The sequence below is a fragment of the Pristiophorus japonicus genome, chromosome 3 (assembly GCF_044704955.1).
Source record: "Pristiophorus japonicus isolate sPriJap1 chromosome 3, sPriJap1.hap1, whole genome shotgun sequence".
NCBI classification, from domain to species: domain Eukaryota; kingdom Metazoa; phylum Chordata; class Chondrichthyes; family Pristiophoridae; genus Pristiophorus; species Pristiophorus japonicus.
In genome coordinates this window covers 3,719,414-3,733,563 of record NC_091979.1, presented here as the reverse complement: position 1 = coordinate 3,733,563, position 14,150 = coordinate 3,719,414, and the positions used below count along the sequence as shown (strand labels likewise).

Here is a 14,150-nt window from a genome sequence, read left to right as displayed (position 1 = left end):
ACCGTAAGGGCCACATCTAACTCCCTTTTGAATATATCTAACAAACTGGCATCAACAACTTTCTGTGGTAGAGAATTCCACAGGTTCACCACTCTCTGGGTGAAGAAGTTTCTCCTCATCTCGGTCCTAAATGGCTTACCCCTTATCCTTAGACTGTGACCCCTGGTTCTGGACTTCCCCAACATCGGGAACATTCTTCCTGCATCTAACCTGTCCAGTCCCGTCAGAATTTTATATGTTTCTATGAGGTCCCCTCTCATTCTTCTAAACTCCAGCGAATACAAGCCCAGTTGATCCAGTCTTTCTTGGTATGTCAGTCCTGCCATCCCGGGAATCAGTCTGGTGAACCTTCGCTACACTCCCTCAATAAGCAAGAACATCCTTCCTCAGATTAGGAGACCAAAACTGAACACAATATTCCAGGTGTGGCCTCACCAAGGCCCTGTACAACTGCAGTAAGACCTCCCTGCTCCTATACTCAAATCCCCTAGCTATGAAGGCCAACTTGTCATTTGCCTTCTTCACCGCCTGCTGTACCTGCATGCCCACTTTCAATGACTGATGTACCATGACACCCAGGTCTCGTTGCACCTCCCCTTTTCCTAATTTGTCACCATTCAGATAATAATCTGCCTTCCTGTTTTTGCCACCAAAGTGGATAACCTCACATTTATACACATTATGCTGCATCTGCCATGTATTTGCCCACTCACCGAATCTGTCCAAGTCACCCTGCAGCCTCTAGGCATCCTCCTCACAGCTCACACTGCCACCCAGCTTACTGTCATCTGAAAACTTTGAAATATTACATTCAATTCCTTTGTCTAAATCATTTATATTGTAAATAGCTGGGGTCCCAGCACTGAGCCCTGCGGCACTCCACCAGTCACTGCCTGCCATTCTGAAAAGGACCCATTTATCCCGACTCTCTGCTTCCTGTCTGCCAACCAGTTCTCTATCCACATCAGTACATTACCCCCAATACCATGTGCTTTAATTTTGCACAACAATCTCTTGTGTGGGACCTTGTCAAAAGCCTTTTGAAAGTCCAAATACACCAAATCCACTGGTTCTCCCTTGTCCACTCTACTAGTTACATCCTCAAAAAATTCTAGAAGATTTCTCAAGCATGATTTCCCTTTCATAAATCCATGCTGACTTGGACCGATCCTGTCACTGCTTTCCAAATGCGCTGCTATTTCATCTTTAATAATTGATTCCAACATTTTCCCCACTACTGATGTCAGGCTAACCGGTCTATAATTATCCGTTTTCTCTCTCCCTCCTTTTCTAAAAGGGCCGACTCCTGCTCCTATTACTTATGGTCTTATTTGCCCATTGTTATCCCGTGTCCCTGGGACTTGAACCCTCCCCACAGGGAGCAATTTGTTCTGATTGACCCGATTCACTTCACATTCTCAGGGTGGGGATGAGAGGTCTGTGCCTACCTTTCTTATTTTGCTGAGCGATGGTCGGAGGAGGTGTGGAGACCTTCATGGCCAGTCCATAGGCCCCACGGAACGAGTGGCTGTCTCGGATGATGAATGCTCCAGGATCACGGTCCCTCAGCAAGCCAATCGCTGGGGAATAGGATTAGAGGGAGCACATTGTGCGTGAGGGGAGGGAGAGTGAAGGAGGGAGAGGTGGGAGCGTGATGGGAGAGGGGAGAAGGAGGGAAGAGATGGGAGAGGGATGGGAAATAGGAAAGGGAGGGAAGAGATGGGAGAGAGGGTGAAGGAGGGGAGAGATGGGAGATGAAGGGAGGGAAGAGATGGGAGAGGGATGGGAAATAGGAAAGGGAGGGGAGAGATTGGAGAGGGGAGAAGGAGGGGAGAGATACAAGAGTGGGAGAGGAGAGTGGGGAGAGGAGAGAGGGACTTAATACATTTTATTCTGAAAATGTAACAGACAATAGCACAAACAGGCCCGTTTTTGGCAGCGAGGGCGTGTGACACTCGACTCACTGGGGGTGAGCGTGTCTGCGAATTGGGCAATTGTCGAGCTCGGCCTCCCATGACCAGGGTTCCAGGGCTGATTCTGCGATCTCTCACAGTCACCCTCGGGGTGAAATAATGAGCTTAGATTTCGCGGTGGTAATGACGGTGAAATTGTCAGTCTTTGGCTTCGTTACCCCTCTGAGACTGACATTAACTTCAGGATTTAGTGCATGCGCAGATAAATGTAGAAATCCTGAAGTCACGGACTGTCATTCCTTGCTCCGCTACAGGGTGTGCTGTGGAGCTCCCCATTGCTGGCAATCAGTGAAATCACTTGAAATGATGAAAACTTTTCCTTTACTGCCTAATATCACTTTTTTAAAAAAAACATTAAATTTTAAGCCTTATTGAAAAATGGTGTAACTGGGTTTTTATTCATTCTGACCCGGAAAAATACATTTTATATTTGTGTAAATACAAATTTCTTCATTATGATAAAAACAATGAGATTTTTAAAATAATATAAAATATATTTTTTAATGTATTTTTTAAAGTTTGTTCATGATATTTCAGCTTCTACATTAACCTTATGTGTATGTCCCAATCTCTATTTCGCTGCCTGGAAATTATATTTTAAAGTGAATGGTAAAAGCTGATTTTTATTTCCTGGTTTGCCATCTGTGAGAATTCTTCGATGTGACTGGCTGCTTAGAAACATAGAAACATAGAAACATAGAAAATAGGTGCAGGAGTAGGCCATTCGGCCCTTCTAGCCTGCACCGCCATTCAATGAGTTCATGGCTGAACATTCAACTTCAGTACCCCATTCCTGCTTTCTCGCCATACCCCTTGATCCCCCTAGCAGTAAGGACCTCATCTAACTCCTTTTTGAATATATTTAGTGAATTGGCCTCAACAACTTTCTGTGGTAGAGAATTCCACAGGTTCACCACTCTCTGGGTGAAGAAGTTCCTCCGCATCTCGGTCCTAAATGGCTTACCCCTTATCCTTAGAAAGCTTAATGACATCACTGCTGCGGTACACTGGAGGTTGCATATAGACCGTGCTAGAATCAAATTAAGGTAGAGAAAGCTAAAGTTTTCGCCACAGTGATCTTTGTGGGGCGCTTTCTTCGAGGTCGCTGCTGATCGCAAATTCCGGGCCATGGTCTGATGGTGAATCTGTTTCTCTGGGAAGCATCCCATACATTCCTATAACCCCCTCCTCTCCTGAAGGCACTCACTCTTGCTGGGGTTTGGGTGGTGACTGAAGTGAGCCGGTCTCCGTGTGTTACCCTGAACATTCATCAAGTACCAGCTGCCTCCAACCGTCCACACTGAGCTGTGTGGTGAAGTCAGCGACCTATCGCGTAATGGCAGAACAGTGCGACATCAATCCCGAGTGTGGGAGCCACCTCACCGCTCGAACCGTCCCTCTCAAAAAACACCCTTAATGGCCCCGAGACACTGGGGCAAAGAGAAAGCGATTGAGACTGAGGAGCTGGCCATGACTTTGTGTTCGCACTTTCACCTCTGACTCAGAAAGTCGTAGGTTCAAATCCCACTCCAGAGACTCCCAGGGGCAGTACTGAGGGAGTGCCGCACTGTCGGAGGGGCAGTACTGAGGGAGCGCCGCACTGTCGGAGGGGCAGTACTGAGGGAGTGCCGCACTGTCGGAGGGGCAGTACTGAGGGAGTGCTGCACTGTCGGAGGGGCAGTACTGAGGGAGCCCCGCACTGTCGGAGGGGCAGTACTGAGGGAGTGCCGCACTGTCGGAGGGGCAGTACTGAGGGAGCGCCGCACTGTCGGAGGGGCAGTACTGAGGGAGTGCCGCACTGTCGGAGGGGCAGTACTGAGGGAGCGCCGCACTGTCCGAGGGGCAGTACTGAGGGAGTGCCGCACTGTCGGAGGGGCAGTACTGAGGGAGTGCCGCACTGTCCGAGGGGCAGTACTGAGGGACTGCCGCACTGTCGGAGGGGCAGTACTGAGGGAGTGCCGCACTGTCGGAGGGGCAGTACTGAGGGAGTGCCGCACTGTCGGAGGGGCAGTACTGAGGGAGTGCCGCACTGTCGGAGGGGCAGTATTAATGGAGTGATGCACTTTCGGAGGGGCAGTACTGAGGGAGTGCCGCGCTGTCGGAGGGGCAGTACTGAGGGAATGCTGCACTGTCGGTGATGCTATATTTCAGATGAGATGTTAAACCGAGGCCCCTATTGACCTCTCAAATGGACTTAAAAGTTCCCGCGGCACTATATTGCAGGGGAGTTCACCCCGGTGTCATGGCCAATATTTATCCCTCAATGAACATCTCTAAAAACTGATTATCTGGTCATTATCACATTGCTGTGTGTGGGAGCTTGCTGTGCACAAATTGGCTGCTGCATTTCCCACATTACAACAGTGACTACACTCCAAAAGTACTTCATTGGCTGTAAAGCGCTTTGAGACATCGTGAGGTGGTAAAGGTGCTGTCAGCCTACATAATCTGCTCAAGTCTCTGGAGTGGGGCTTAAACCCACGACCTTGTGAGTCCGAGGCAAGGGTGCTGCTCACTGAGACATGGCTGACACAAACGGCAGCAGGAATTCTGGGGGCACAAGTACTGGGGCAGCCTCGAGCCAATCAGTGAGTGTTAACGACCCCACCCCTGGATGATCTGAAGCCCCAGGATAATCCTGTGCTCTCCCCTCAGTACCCAGCTTTGGAAGAGCAGAAACATTCTCCATTCTGTGGTCCGCTCCTCACTGGGACCCCCAATGGCTGAGTCCCACTCCCACCCCGACCCCAGTACTCTCAATCTTCCCTCAGTGATGCGCGCCCGTCTACCTTGCTCTCGGGAGATGTCCGGTTTATACCAGTACTTGGACGTGTCCTGCACAAACTTCACGTTGGCTCTTGTTTCCGGGCTTCCATCTGAGAGACAGAAAAATAACAAAAATGTCTTTCAAAACAGGTTTCATTCTCGATGGGGGCAGAGAGGCAGAGGCCGAGACAACAGACATCTCGGAGATCTATGTTCTCCAGCTCTAGCAGATCAAAGGGTTTGTGAGATGAATTAAATGGGTTGAGGGAAGCTTCAACTGGTCATGCATTCGGGCAAAAGGCGCACCAGACTGGCACAGGAAGGGTGATGTGAAGATGGCCAAATGGTCCCTGGTACACTTACAGTATCAGGACCAGGCAGGAGAACATCAGGTTGTTTACCCTAGCTGGCAGGTACAAGAGTGTAGAGGGAGCTTTACTCTGTATCTAACCCACTGTACCTGCCCTGGGAGTGTTTGATGGGACAGTGTAGAGGGAGCTTTACTCTGTATCTAACCCCCTGTACCTGCCCTGGGAGTGTTTGATGGGACAGTGTAGAGGGAGCTTTACTCTGTATCTAACCCCCTGTACCTGCCCTGGGAGTGTTTGATGGGACAGTGTAGAGGGAGCTTTACTCTGTATCTAACCCCCTGTACCTGCCCTGGGAGTGTTTGATGGGACAGTGTAGAGGGAGCTTTACTCTGTATCTAACCCACTGTACCTGCCCTGGGAGTGTTTGATGGGACAGTGTAGAGGGAGCTTTACTCTGTATCTAACCCCCTGTACCTGCCCTGGGAGTGTTTGATGGAACAGTGTAGAGGGAGCTTTACTCTGTATCTAACCCCCTGTACCTGCCCTGGGAGTGTTTGATGGAACAGTGTAGAGGGAGCTTTACTCTGTATCTAACCCCCTGTACCTGCCCTGGGAGTGTTTGATGGGACAGTGTAGAGGGAGCTTTACTCTGTATCTAACCCCCTGTACCTGCCCTGGGAGTGTTTGATGGGACAGTGTAGAGTGAGATTTACTCTGTATCTAACCCCCTGTACCTGCCCTGGGAGTGTTTGATGGGACAGTGTAGAGTGAGATTTACTCTGTATCTAACCCATGCTGCCCCGTTCTCTCCCCATAGCCCTGTATCAATCCCAAACTAATCCCACTGCCCCGCTCTCTCATAGAAACATAGAAAATAGGTGCAGAAGTAGGCCCTTCGGCCCTTCGAGTCTGCACCGCCATTCAATATGATCATGGCTGATCCTCTATCTTAACACCATATTCCCGCTTTCTCCCCATACCCCTTGATGACTTTTGTGTCTAGAAATCTATCTATCTCCCTCTTAAATATATTCAGTGACTTGGCCTCCACAGCCTTCTGTGGTAGAGAATCCCACAGGTTCACCACCCTCTGAGTGAAAACATTTCTCCTCATCTTGGTCCTAAATTTCCCTGTGACCCCTTGTTCTCGACTTCCCAGCCCCAGGGAAACATCCTCCCCACATCCAGTCTATCGAACCCCGTCAGAATTTTATACGTTTCAATGAGATCCCCTCTCATTCTTCTAAACTCCAGTGAATACAGGCCCAGTCGACCCAATCTCTCCTCATACCACAGTCCTGCCATCCTAGGAATCAGTCTGGTGAACCTTCGCTGCACTCCCTCTATGGCAAGTATATCCTTCCTTAGGTAAGGAGACCAAAACTGCACACAATACTCCAGGTGCGGTCTCACCAAGGCCCTGTATAACTGGAGTAAGACATCCTTGCTCCTGTACTCAAATCCTCTTGCAATGTAGGCCAACATACCATTTGCCTTCCTAACTGCTTGCTGCACCTGTATGTCTGCTTTCAATGACTGGTGTACAAGGACACCCAGGTCCCTCTGTACATCGACACTTCCCAAGCTATCACCATCTAAATAATACTTTGTCCTTATGTTTTTCCTACCAAAGTAGATAACTTCACATTTATCCACATTACACTGCATCTGCCATGTGTTTGCCCACTCACTCAACCTATCTAAATCACCTTGCAGTGTCTTTGCATCCTCCTCACAACTCACAATCCCACCTAGTTTTGTGTCGTCAGCAAACTTGGAAATATTACATTTGGTTCCTTCATCCAAATCATTTATAGATATTGTGAATAGCTGGGGCCCCAGCACTGATCCCTGTGGTACCCCACTAGTCACTGCCCGCCACCCCGAAAAAGACCCGTTTATTCCTACTCTCTGTTTCCTGTCAGTTAATCAATTTTCAATCCAAGCCAGTATATTACCCCCAATCCTATGTGCTTTAATTTTGCACATTAACTTCCTATGTGGGACTTTATCAAAGGCCTTCTGAAAATCCAAATACACTGGTTCTCCCTTATCTATTCTATCAGTTACATCCTCAAAAAACTACAGTAGGTTTGTCAAACACAATTTTCCTTTCATAAATCCATGTTGACTTTGTTTAATCCCAAACTAATCCCACTGCCCCGCTCTCTCCCCATTGTCCTGTATCAATCCCACTGCCCCACTCTCTCCCCATTGCCCTGTATCAATCCCACTGCCCCGCTCTCTCCCCATAGCTCTGTATCAATTCCAAACTAATCCCACTGCCCCACTCTCTCCCCATAGTCCTGTATCAATCCCCAAACTAATCCCACTGCCCCACTCTCTCCCCATAGTCCTGTATCAATCTCCAAACTAATCCCACTGCCCTGCGCTCCCCGGATGGTTTATGTCACTGTTTGTGGTAGCTCCCAACCATTAGTGGATCACAAGAATAGACAAGAGGCAGAATTGACAATAGATAAGCGAGGTGTCCTTACCGTGCAGCGGGAGTTTGGAGAAGTCGGGAAAGGCCACACTGGGCGAGCTGCCCCCACTCGGGCTGGATACCCCACTGGAGATGGGCGAGATGGTCTTGCCGTTGACGGTGGCGTAGTTGGTCGAGCTGTTGGAGCGTTCCCCGCTTGACATGCGCCTTTTCTCTGGCAGCGCTGGCTGAGGGCTGAGAGCTGGGCCGCCCCGGGGTGGAGGAGAGCCGTTGGGCGCTAGCGGGACGGGCGTGGCCGTGAATGGTGCCGCCGCGGCCAGGCTGCCCGTGCCCAGGTTGTAGTAAGCCGGCGAGACGGGGAAGCCTGGCGTCCCGGGCGAAGCGTAGCCCGAGGAACTCCCCTGGCGGGACAGCGCGGGATACCTCTCATCCGCCTGCGCCGCAGGAGTGGAATAGCCATACAGAGGGTACGGCTCCAAGACCGGGCTGCTGGGGGTGACTGGTGCACTGGCACTAACGATGCCGGGATATCTGGACATAATGGGGCTACTCGACGTGCCAGTCAGAATTCCATGAGCACCTATTGGCTGCCGACTCAAACCAGGGCTTCCAGGGGTCACCACCGCCCCAGAACTGATTGTTCTCCTGCCCAGTGATGGGCTGGGTGGGGTATTAGTGGCCACCATTCGATGGACGGACTGTGGGCTTTCTGGCAGACCATGGATCCCCGTCGTGTTGAGCTGAGAACTGGCGTGCTTGTCGTGGTGGTGTGAGCCGGGGCTCAGCGAAGGGTCGACACCCACAGCATAGCTCCCCGACGAGCTGCCCGAGCCAGGGAGCGAGTGGTTGGAAGGAGTGGCGTTGACATAGCTGCTCTCGGCGAAGGAAGGGTGAGAGAGGCTTGCCGATCTTAAACTGGAATCCAGAGAGTGCTGTGGCGAGGTGGCACTGTGCCCATTGGTGTCCGCTGGCAAGCAGCTTGCGGCAAAAGAGCTGAGGAAATAAAACAACATACACGACAGAATTACAACATAAGAACATAAGAAATAGGAGCAGGAGTCGGCCATTCGGCCCTTCGAGCCTGCTCCGCCATTTAATCCGATCATGGCTGATCCGATCATGGACTCAGCTCCACTTCCCCGCCCACTCCCCATAACCCCTTATCCCCTTATCGTTTAAGAAACGGTCTATTTCTGTCTTAAATTTATTCAATGTACCAGCTTCCACAGCTGGATAAGGGAGGGAGCTTATGCTTGAACTGTATAAACACTGGTTAGGCCACAGCTGGAGTACTGCGTGCAGTTCTGGTCACCGCATTACAGGAAGGATGTGATTGCACTGGAGAGGGTGCAGAGGAGATTTACGACGATGTTGCCTGGACTGGAGAATTTTAGTTATGAACAAAGATTGGAGAGGCTGGGGTTGTTTTCCTTGGAACGGAGGAGACTGAGGGGAGATCTAATTGAGGTGTATAAAATTATGAGGGGCCTGGATAGAGTGGATAGGAAGGACCCTGTTTCCCTCAGCAGAGACTATCAATAACCAGGGGGCATAGATTTAAAGTAATTGGGGGGAGGTTTAGAGGGGATTTGAGGGGAAATGTCTTCACCCAGAGGGTGGTGGGGGTCTGGAACTCACGGCCTGAAAGGGTGGTAGAGGCAGAAACCCTCACTACATTTAAACAGTACTTGGATGTGCACCTGAAGTGCCGTAACCTACAGGGCTACGGACCCAGAGCTGGAAAGTGGGATTAGGCTGGGTAGCTCTTGGTCGGCCGGCACAGATATAATAAACAAAATGGCCTCCTGCTGGGCTGTTAATTTCCATATCTCCATGATTCAAAACAGGGATAGAGTCACTGACTGGGAATCAAACCGGGAACCTGACATGTATTTATCGCTGCTTTAGGTAGATGATGAACTTCCTTGCTCACCTCTCCATGCTGGGTAAGGGGCTGCTGGTTGAAATGGGAGTCGGGGAGGGGAGTGATGAGACACAGGGAGTGTTCCTGGCTGGAGTTTCCACGCTGTAGCTGGGCAGCATGGGCGGACCCTGCACGTTGCCTCCTCCCACTGCTGCAGTTCGTACAACAGACTCCACGTAACTCCTGGGCTCTGAGAAAGGAAGAGAACAGGAAGGGCATAGACTCAGTCAATAAACCCAGGCCAAGCAGAGCCAAGTGAATCGACGGGCTTCTATAAACCACAGTGCAATACGAAGAGTCATCGACCCGAAACGTTAACTCTGCTTCCTCTCCATAAATGCTGCCCGACCCGCTGAGATTTCCAGCATCTATAGTATTTCACTTTTGTATTCATCCAATATACTCCACTCACCTGGATGGGTATTACACTCTGTATAAATTGCATAATAACAGATTGTGTTACTGGGTATAATACTCCTGTATATATTATATAATAACACACTGTGTGTGTTACTGGGGTATAACACTCCTGTATATATTATATAATAACACACTGTGTGTTACTGGGTATAACACTCTGTATATAATATATAATAACACACTGTGTGTTACTGGGGTATAACACTCCTGTATATATTATATAATAACACACTGTGTGTTACTGGGGTATAACACTCCTGTATATATTATATAATAACACACTGTGTGTTACTGGGTATAACACTCCTGTATATAATATATAATAACACACTGTGTGTTACTGGGTATAACACTCCTGTATATAATATATAATAACACACTGTGTGTTACTGGGGTATAACACTCCTGTATATATTATATAATAACACACTGTGTGTTACTGGGGTATAACACTCCTGTATATAATATATAATAACACACTGTGTGTTACTGGGGTATAACACTCCTGTATATATTATATAATAACACACTGTGTGTTACTGGGGTATAACACTCCTGTATATAATATATAATAACACACTGTGTGTTACTGGGTATAACACTCTGTATAAATTGCATGATAACACACTGTGTGTTACTGGGTATAACACTCTGTATATAATATATAATAACACACTGTGTGTTACTGGGTATAACACTCCTGTATATATTATATAATAACACACTGTGTGTTACTGGGGTATAACACTCCTGTATATATTATATAATAACACACTGTGTGTTACTGGGGTATAACACTCCTGTATATATTATATAATAACACACTGTGTGTTACTGGGGTATAACACTCTGTATATATTATATAATAACACAGTGTGTGTTACTGGGTATAACACTCTGTATATAATATATAATAACACACTGTGTGTTACTGGGTATAACACTCCTGTATATATTATATAATAACACACTGTGTGTTACTGGGTATAACACTCTGTATATATTATATAATAACACACTGTGTGTTACTGGGTATAACACTCTGTATATAATATATAATAACACACCGTGTGTTACTGGGTATAACACTCTGTATATATTACATAATAACACACCGTGTGTTACTGGGTCTAACACTCTGTATATATTATATAATAACACACTGTGTGTTACTGGGTATAACACTCTGTATAAATTGCATAATAACAGATTGTGTTACTGGGTATAACACTCCTGTATATATTATATAATAACACACTGTGTGTTACTGGGTATAACACTCTGTATATATTATATAATAACACACTGTGTGTTACTGGGTATAACACTCTGTATATAATATATAATAACACACCGTGTGTGACTGGGTATAACACTCTGTATATATTATATAATAATACATTGTGTGTTACTGGGGTATAACACTCTGTATATATTATATAATAACACACTGTGTGTTACTGGGTATAACACTCTGTATATAATATATAATAACACACTGTGTTACTGGGTATAACACTCTGTATATAATATATAATAACACACCGTGTGTTACTGGGTATAACACTCTGTATATATTACATAATAACACACCGTGTGTTACTGGGTATAACACTCTGTATATATTATATAATAACACATTGTGTGTTACTGGGTATAACACTCTGTATATATTACATAATAACACACCGTGTGTTACTGGGTATAACACTCTCTATATATTATATAATAACACACTGTGTGTTACTGGGTATAACACTCCTGTATATATTATATAATAACACACTGTGTGTTACTGGGTATAACACTCCTGTATATATTATATAATAACACACTGTGTGTTACTGGGTATAATCCTCTGTATATATTATATAACACACTGTGTGTTACTGGGTATAACACTCTGTATATATTATATAATAACACACTGTGTGTTACTGGGTATAACACTCTGTATATAATATATAATAACACACCATGTGTTACTGGGTATAACACTCTGTATATATTACATAATAACACACTGTGTGTTACTGGGTATAACACTCTGTATATATTATATGATAACACACTGTGAGTTACTGGGTATAACACTCCTGTATATATTATATAATAACACACCGTGTGTTACTGGGTATAACACTCCTGTATATATTATATAATAACACACTGTGTGTTACTGGGTATAACACTCTGTACATATTATATAATAACACACTGTGTGTTACTGGGTATAACGCTCCTGTATATATTATATAATAACACACCGCGTGTTACTGGGTATAACACTCCTGTATATATTATATAACACACCGTGTGTTACTGGCTATAACACTCTGTATATATTATATAATAGCACACTGTGAGTTACTGGGTATAACACTCTGTATATATTATATAATAACACACCGTGTGTTACTGGGTATAACACTCCTGTATATATTATATAACACACTGTGTGTTACTGGGTATAACACTCCTGTATATATTGTATAGCACACCGTGTGTTACTGGGTATAACACTCTGTATATATTATATAATAACACACTGTGTGTATATAATAACACACTGTGTAACTGGGTATAACACTCCTGTAGATATTATATAATAACACACTGTGTTACTGGGTATAACACTCCTGTGTATGGTATATAATAACACACTGTGTTACTGGGTATAACACTCTGTATATATTATATAATAACACACCGTGTGTTACTGAGTATAACAGCCCTGCCTCCTCGGCTGTATCGATACAAACCAGGTGGTCAGTGTGTGGTATGCTCGGTATAACTCTTGTCCCGTTCCCCAGTGTTCACCATGATTGACTGGATGAGTTCATCCTGTCGCGGGAACTCAAGGATGGGAATCCAGCTGGGGTCAGCTGGGGTAAACACAATGATGGGTGGGAAGGGCTTGCTGGTTTAACGGACGCTGTAAACTTCAGATAATCTCACAGTCTGACATTCCTGAGATTTGCCGTGCCTCCACGCAGCTGTTGGCTTGACAAAGAGCTTTACCCCTCCGGCGCGATCAAAACAAACACTCGATCTGTTCCCAACTCAACTTCAAATCATTGCGCCATTGTGGGGCATGGATTTTTGTCCCCACATCCATGCTCGGGCTCTGATGGGATGGGATTGGGAGCTGCTGGGATCAGCGTGTTGTCTTTTTCCAGGATATGTAGTGGGATCAGACCCCATTTAACTTCCGAGGACTCTCTGAAGCACAGAATTATACTTGAATGCGGGCTCAAGGCAGGGTTCTGGAAAAGTGTGGGAAATTGAGTAATCTGAGTCTGTCACAAGTTACAGAAACGTGTAAAACCTCTGGCCTCTTCCCAACCGGTACCAGTGAACGCTCCGATCCACACCTCCTCGGGATACTCAACCTGCACCGTGCACTGCAGGAGGTAACAGCAGCCAAACATGGTTATACATTGTGTCTCATTCAATTCAAAGAGACAGGGTGAGAAATGAGAGACACAAGTAAAGAAAGAGACAGCAGGTGAGACACCGAGAGACAGGAGAGACAGAAAGGGACAGACAAGACAGACACACAGAGAAAGAACAGAAGGATAGAGAGACAGTCACAGAGAAAGTGACAAGAGAGACACAACAGATGGAGAGAGGCAGCCATAGACAGAAGGAGAGACAGAGACAGTCAGAAAAGAGACAGAAACAGAGACAGACAAAAAGAGACAGGAGAGACAGAGAAACAGAATGAGGAATGGACAGGGAGAAAGAGACAGAACAGAGGAACACAGCGAGGAAGAGAGAGACAATGAGGTAAAGAGAGAGAGAGAGAGAGCAGCTAACAATGAGACAGAGCAGGAGAGAATGAAACAAAAAGAGAATAAACTAATTAGAGAGTCAGAAAGAGATCAGAGAGAGACACAGAAACAAAGACAGAGACACAGAGATAGAGACAGTGAAGAAGAAAGAGAGGGAGAGTGCCAGCGAGATGGAAAGAGAGAGCCAGCCACCTACATACCAGTTCCTGTCAGGCACCAAGCGAGCGTGGGAAAGCTGTGAGATATATGCAAGTGCAAAGTTAAATCCGCCAAAGCCAAGCATTGCACAGACTCTTCCCTATTAACCGGTCCTTCTCTGCTCCTGGGGGCTCGGTCCCACTGCGTAGGTGAATTTAAGAAGGCCCTCTCCCTCCCACAGGCACCACTGGGCAGAACCCTTACATTGGTGCTAATCACTCGCGCCTCTCATGTCGAGATGGTTTCATGAGAGGCAGATTTCGGTGCGGTTCACAGACTGAAATTGTGAAATTTGAGCACCATCCCTCCCTTGGCAGA

General features: G+C 46.5%; 1 protein-coding gene across 9 annotated transcripts in view; it reads right to left on the bottom strand.

The window, feature by feature from the left end:
• The window catches only part of LOC139259631 (tensin-1-like), an 875,917-nt gene that overhangs the window by 46,548 nt on the left and 815,219 nt on the right, over positions 1-14,150 (bottom strand). For all 9 annotated transcript variants that reach the window (XM_070875129.1, XM_070875131.1, XM_070875130.1 and 6 more), the window contains 4 exons: positions 9,430-9,610; positions 7,549-8,489; positions 4,763-4,849; positions 1,449-1,580 (listed from right to left, as the gene is read on the bottom strand). In XM_070875129.1, coding sequence (XP_070731230.1) covers positions 1,449-1,580; positions 4,763-4,849; positions 7,549-8,489; positions 9,430-9,610 — 1,341 coding nt within the window. The remainder of the gene's footprint in view (positions 1-1,448; positions 1,581-4,762; positions 4,850-7,548; positions 8,490-9,429; positions 9,611-14,150) is intronic.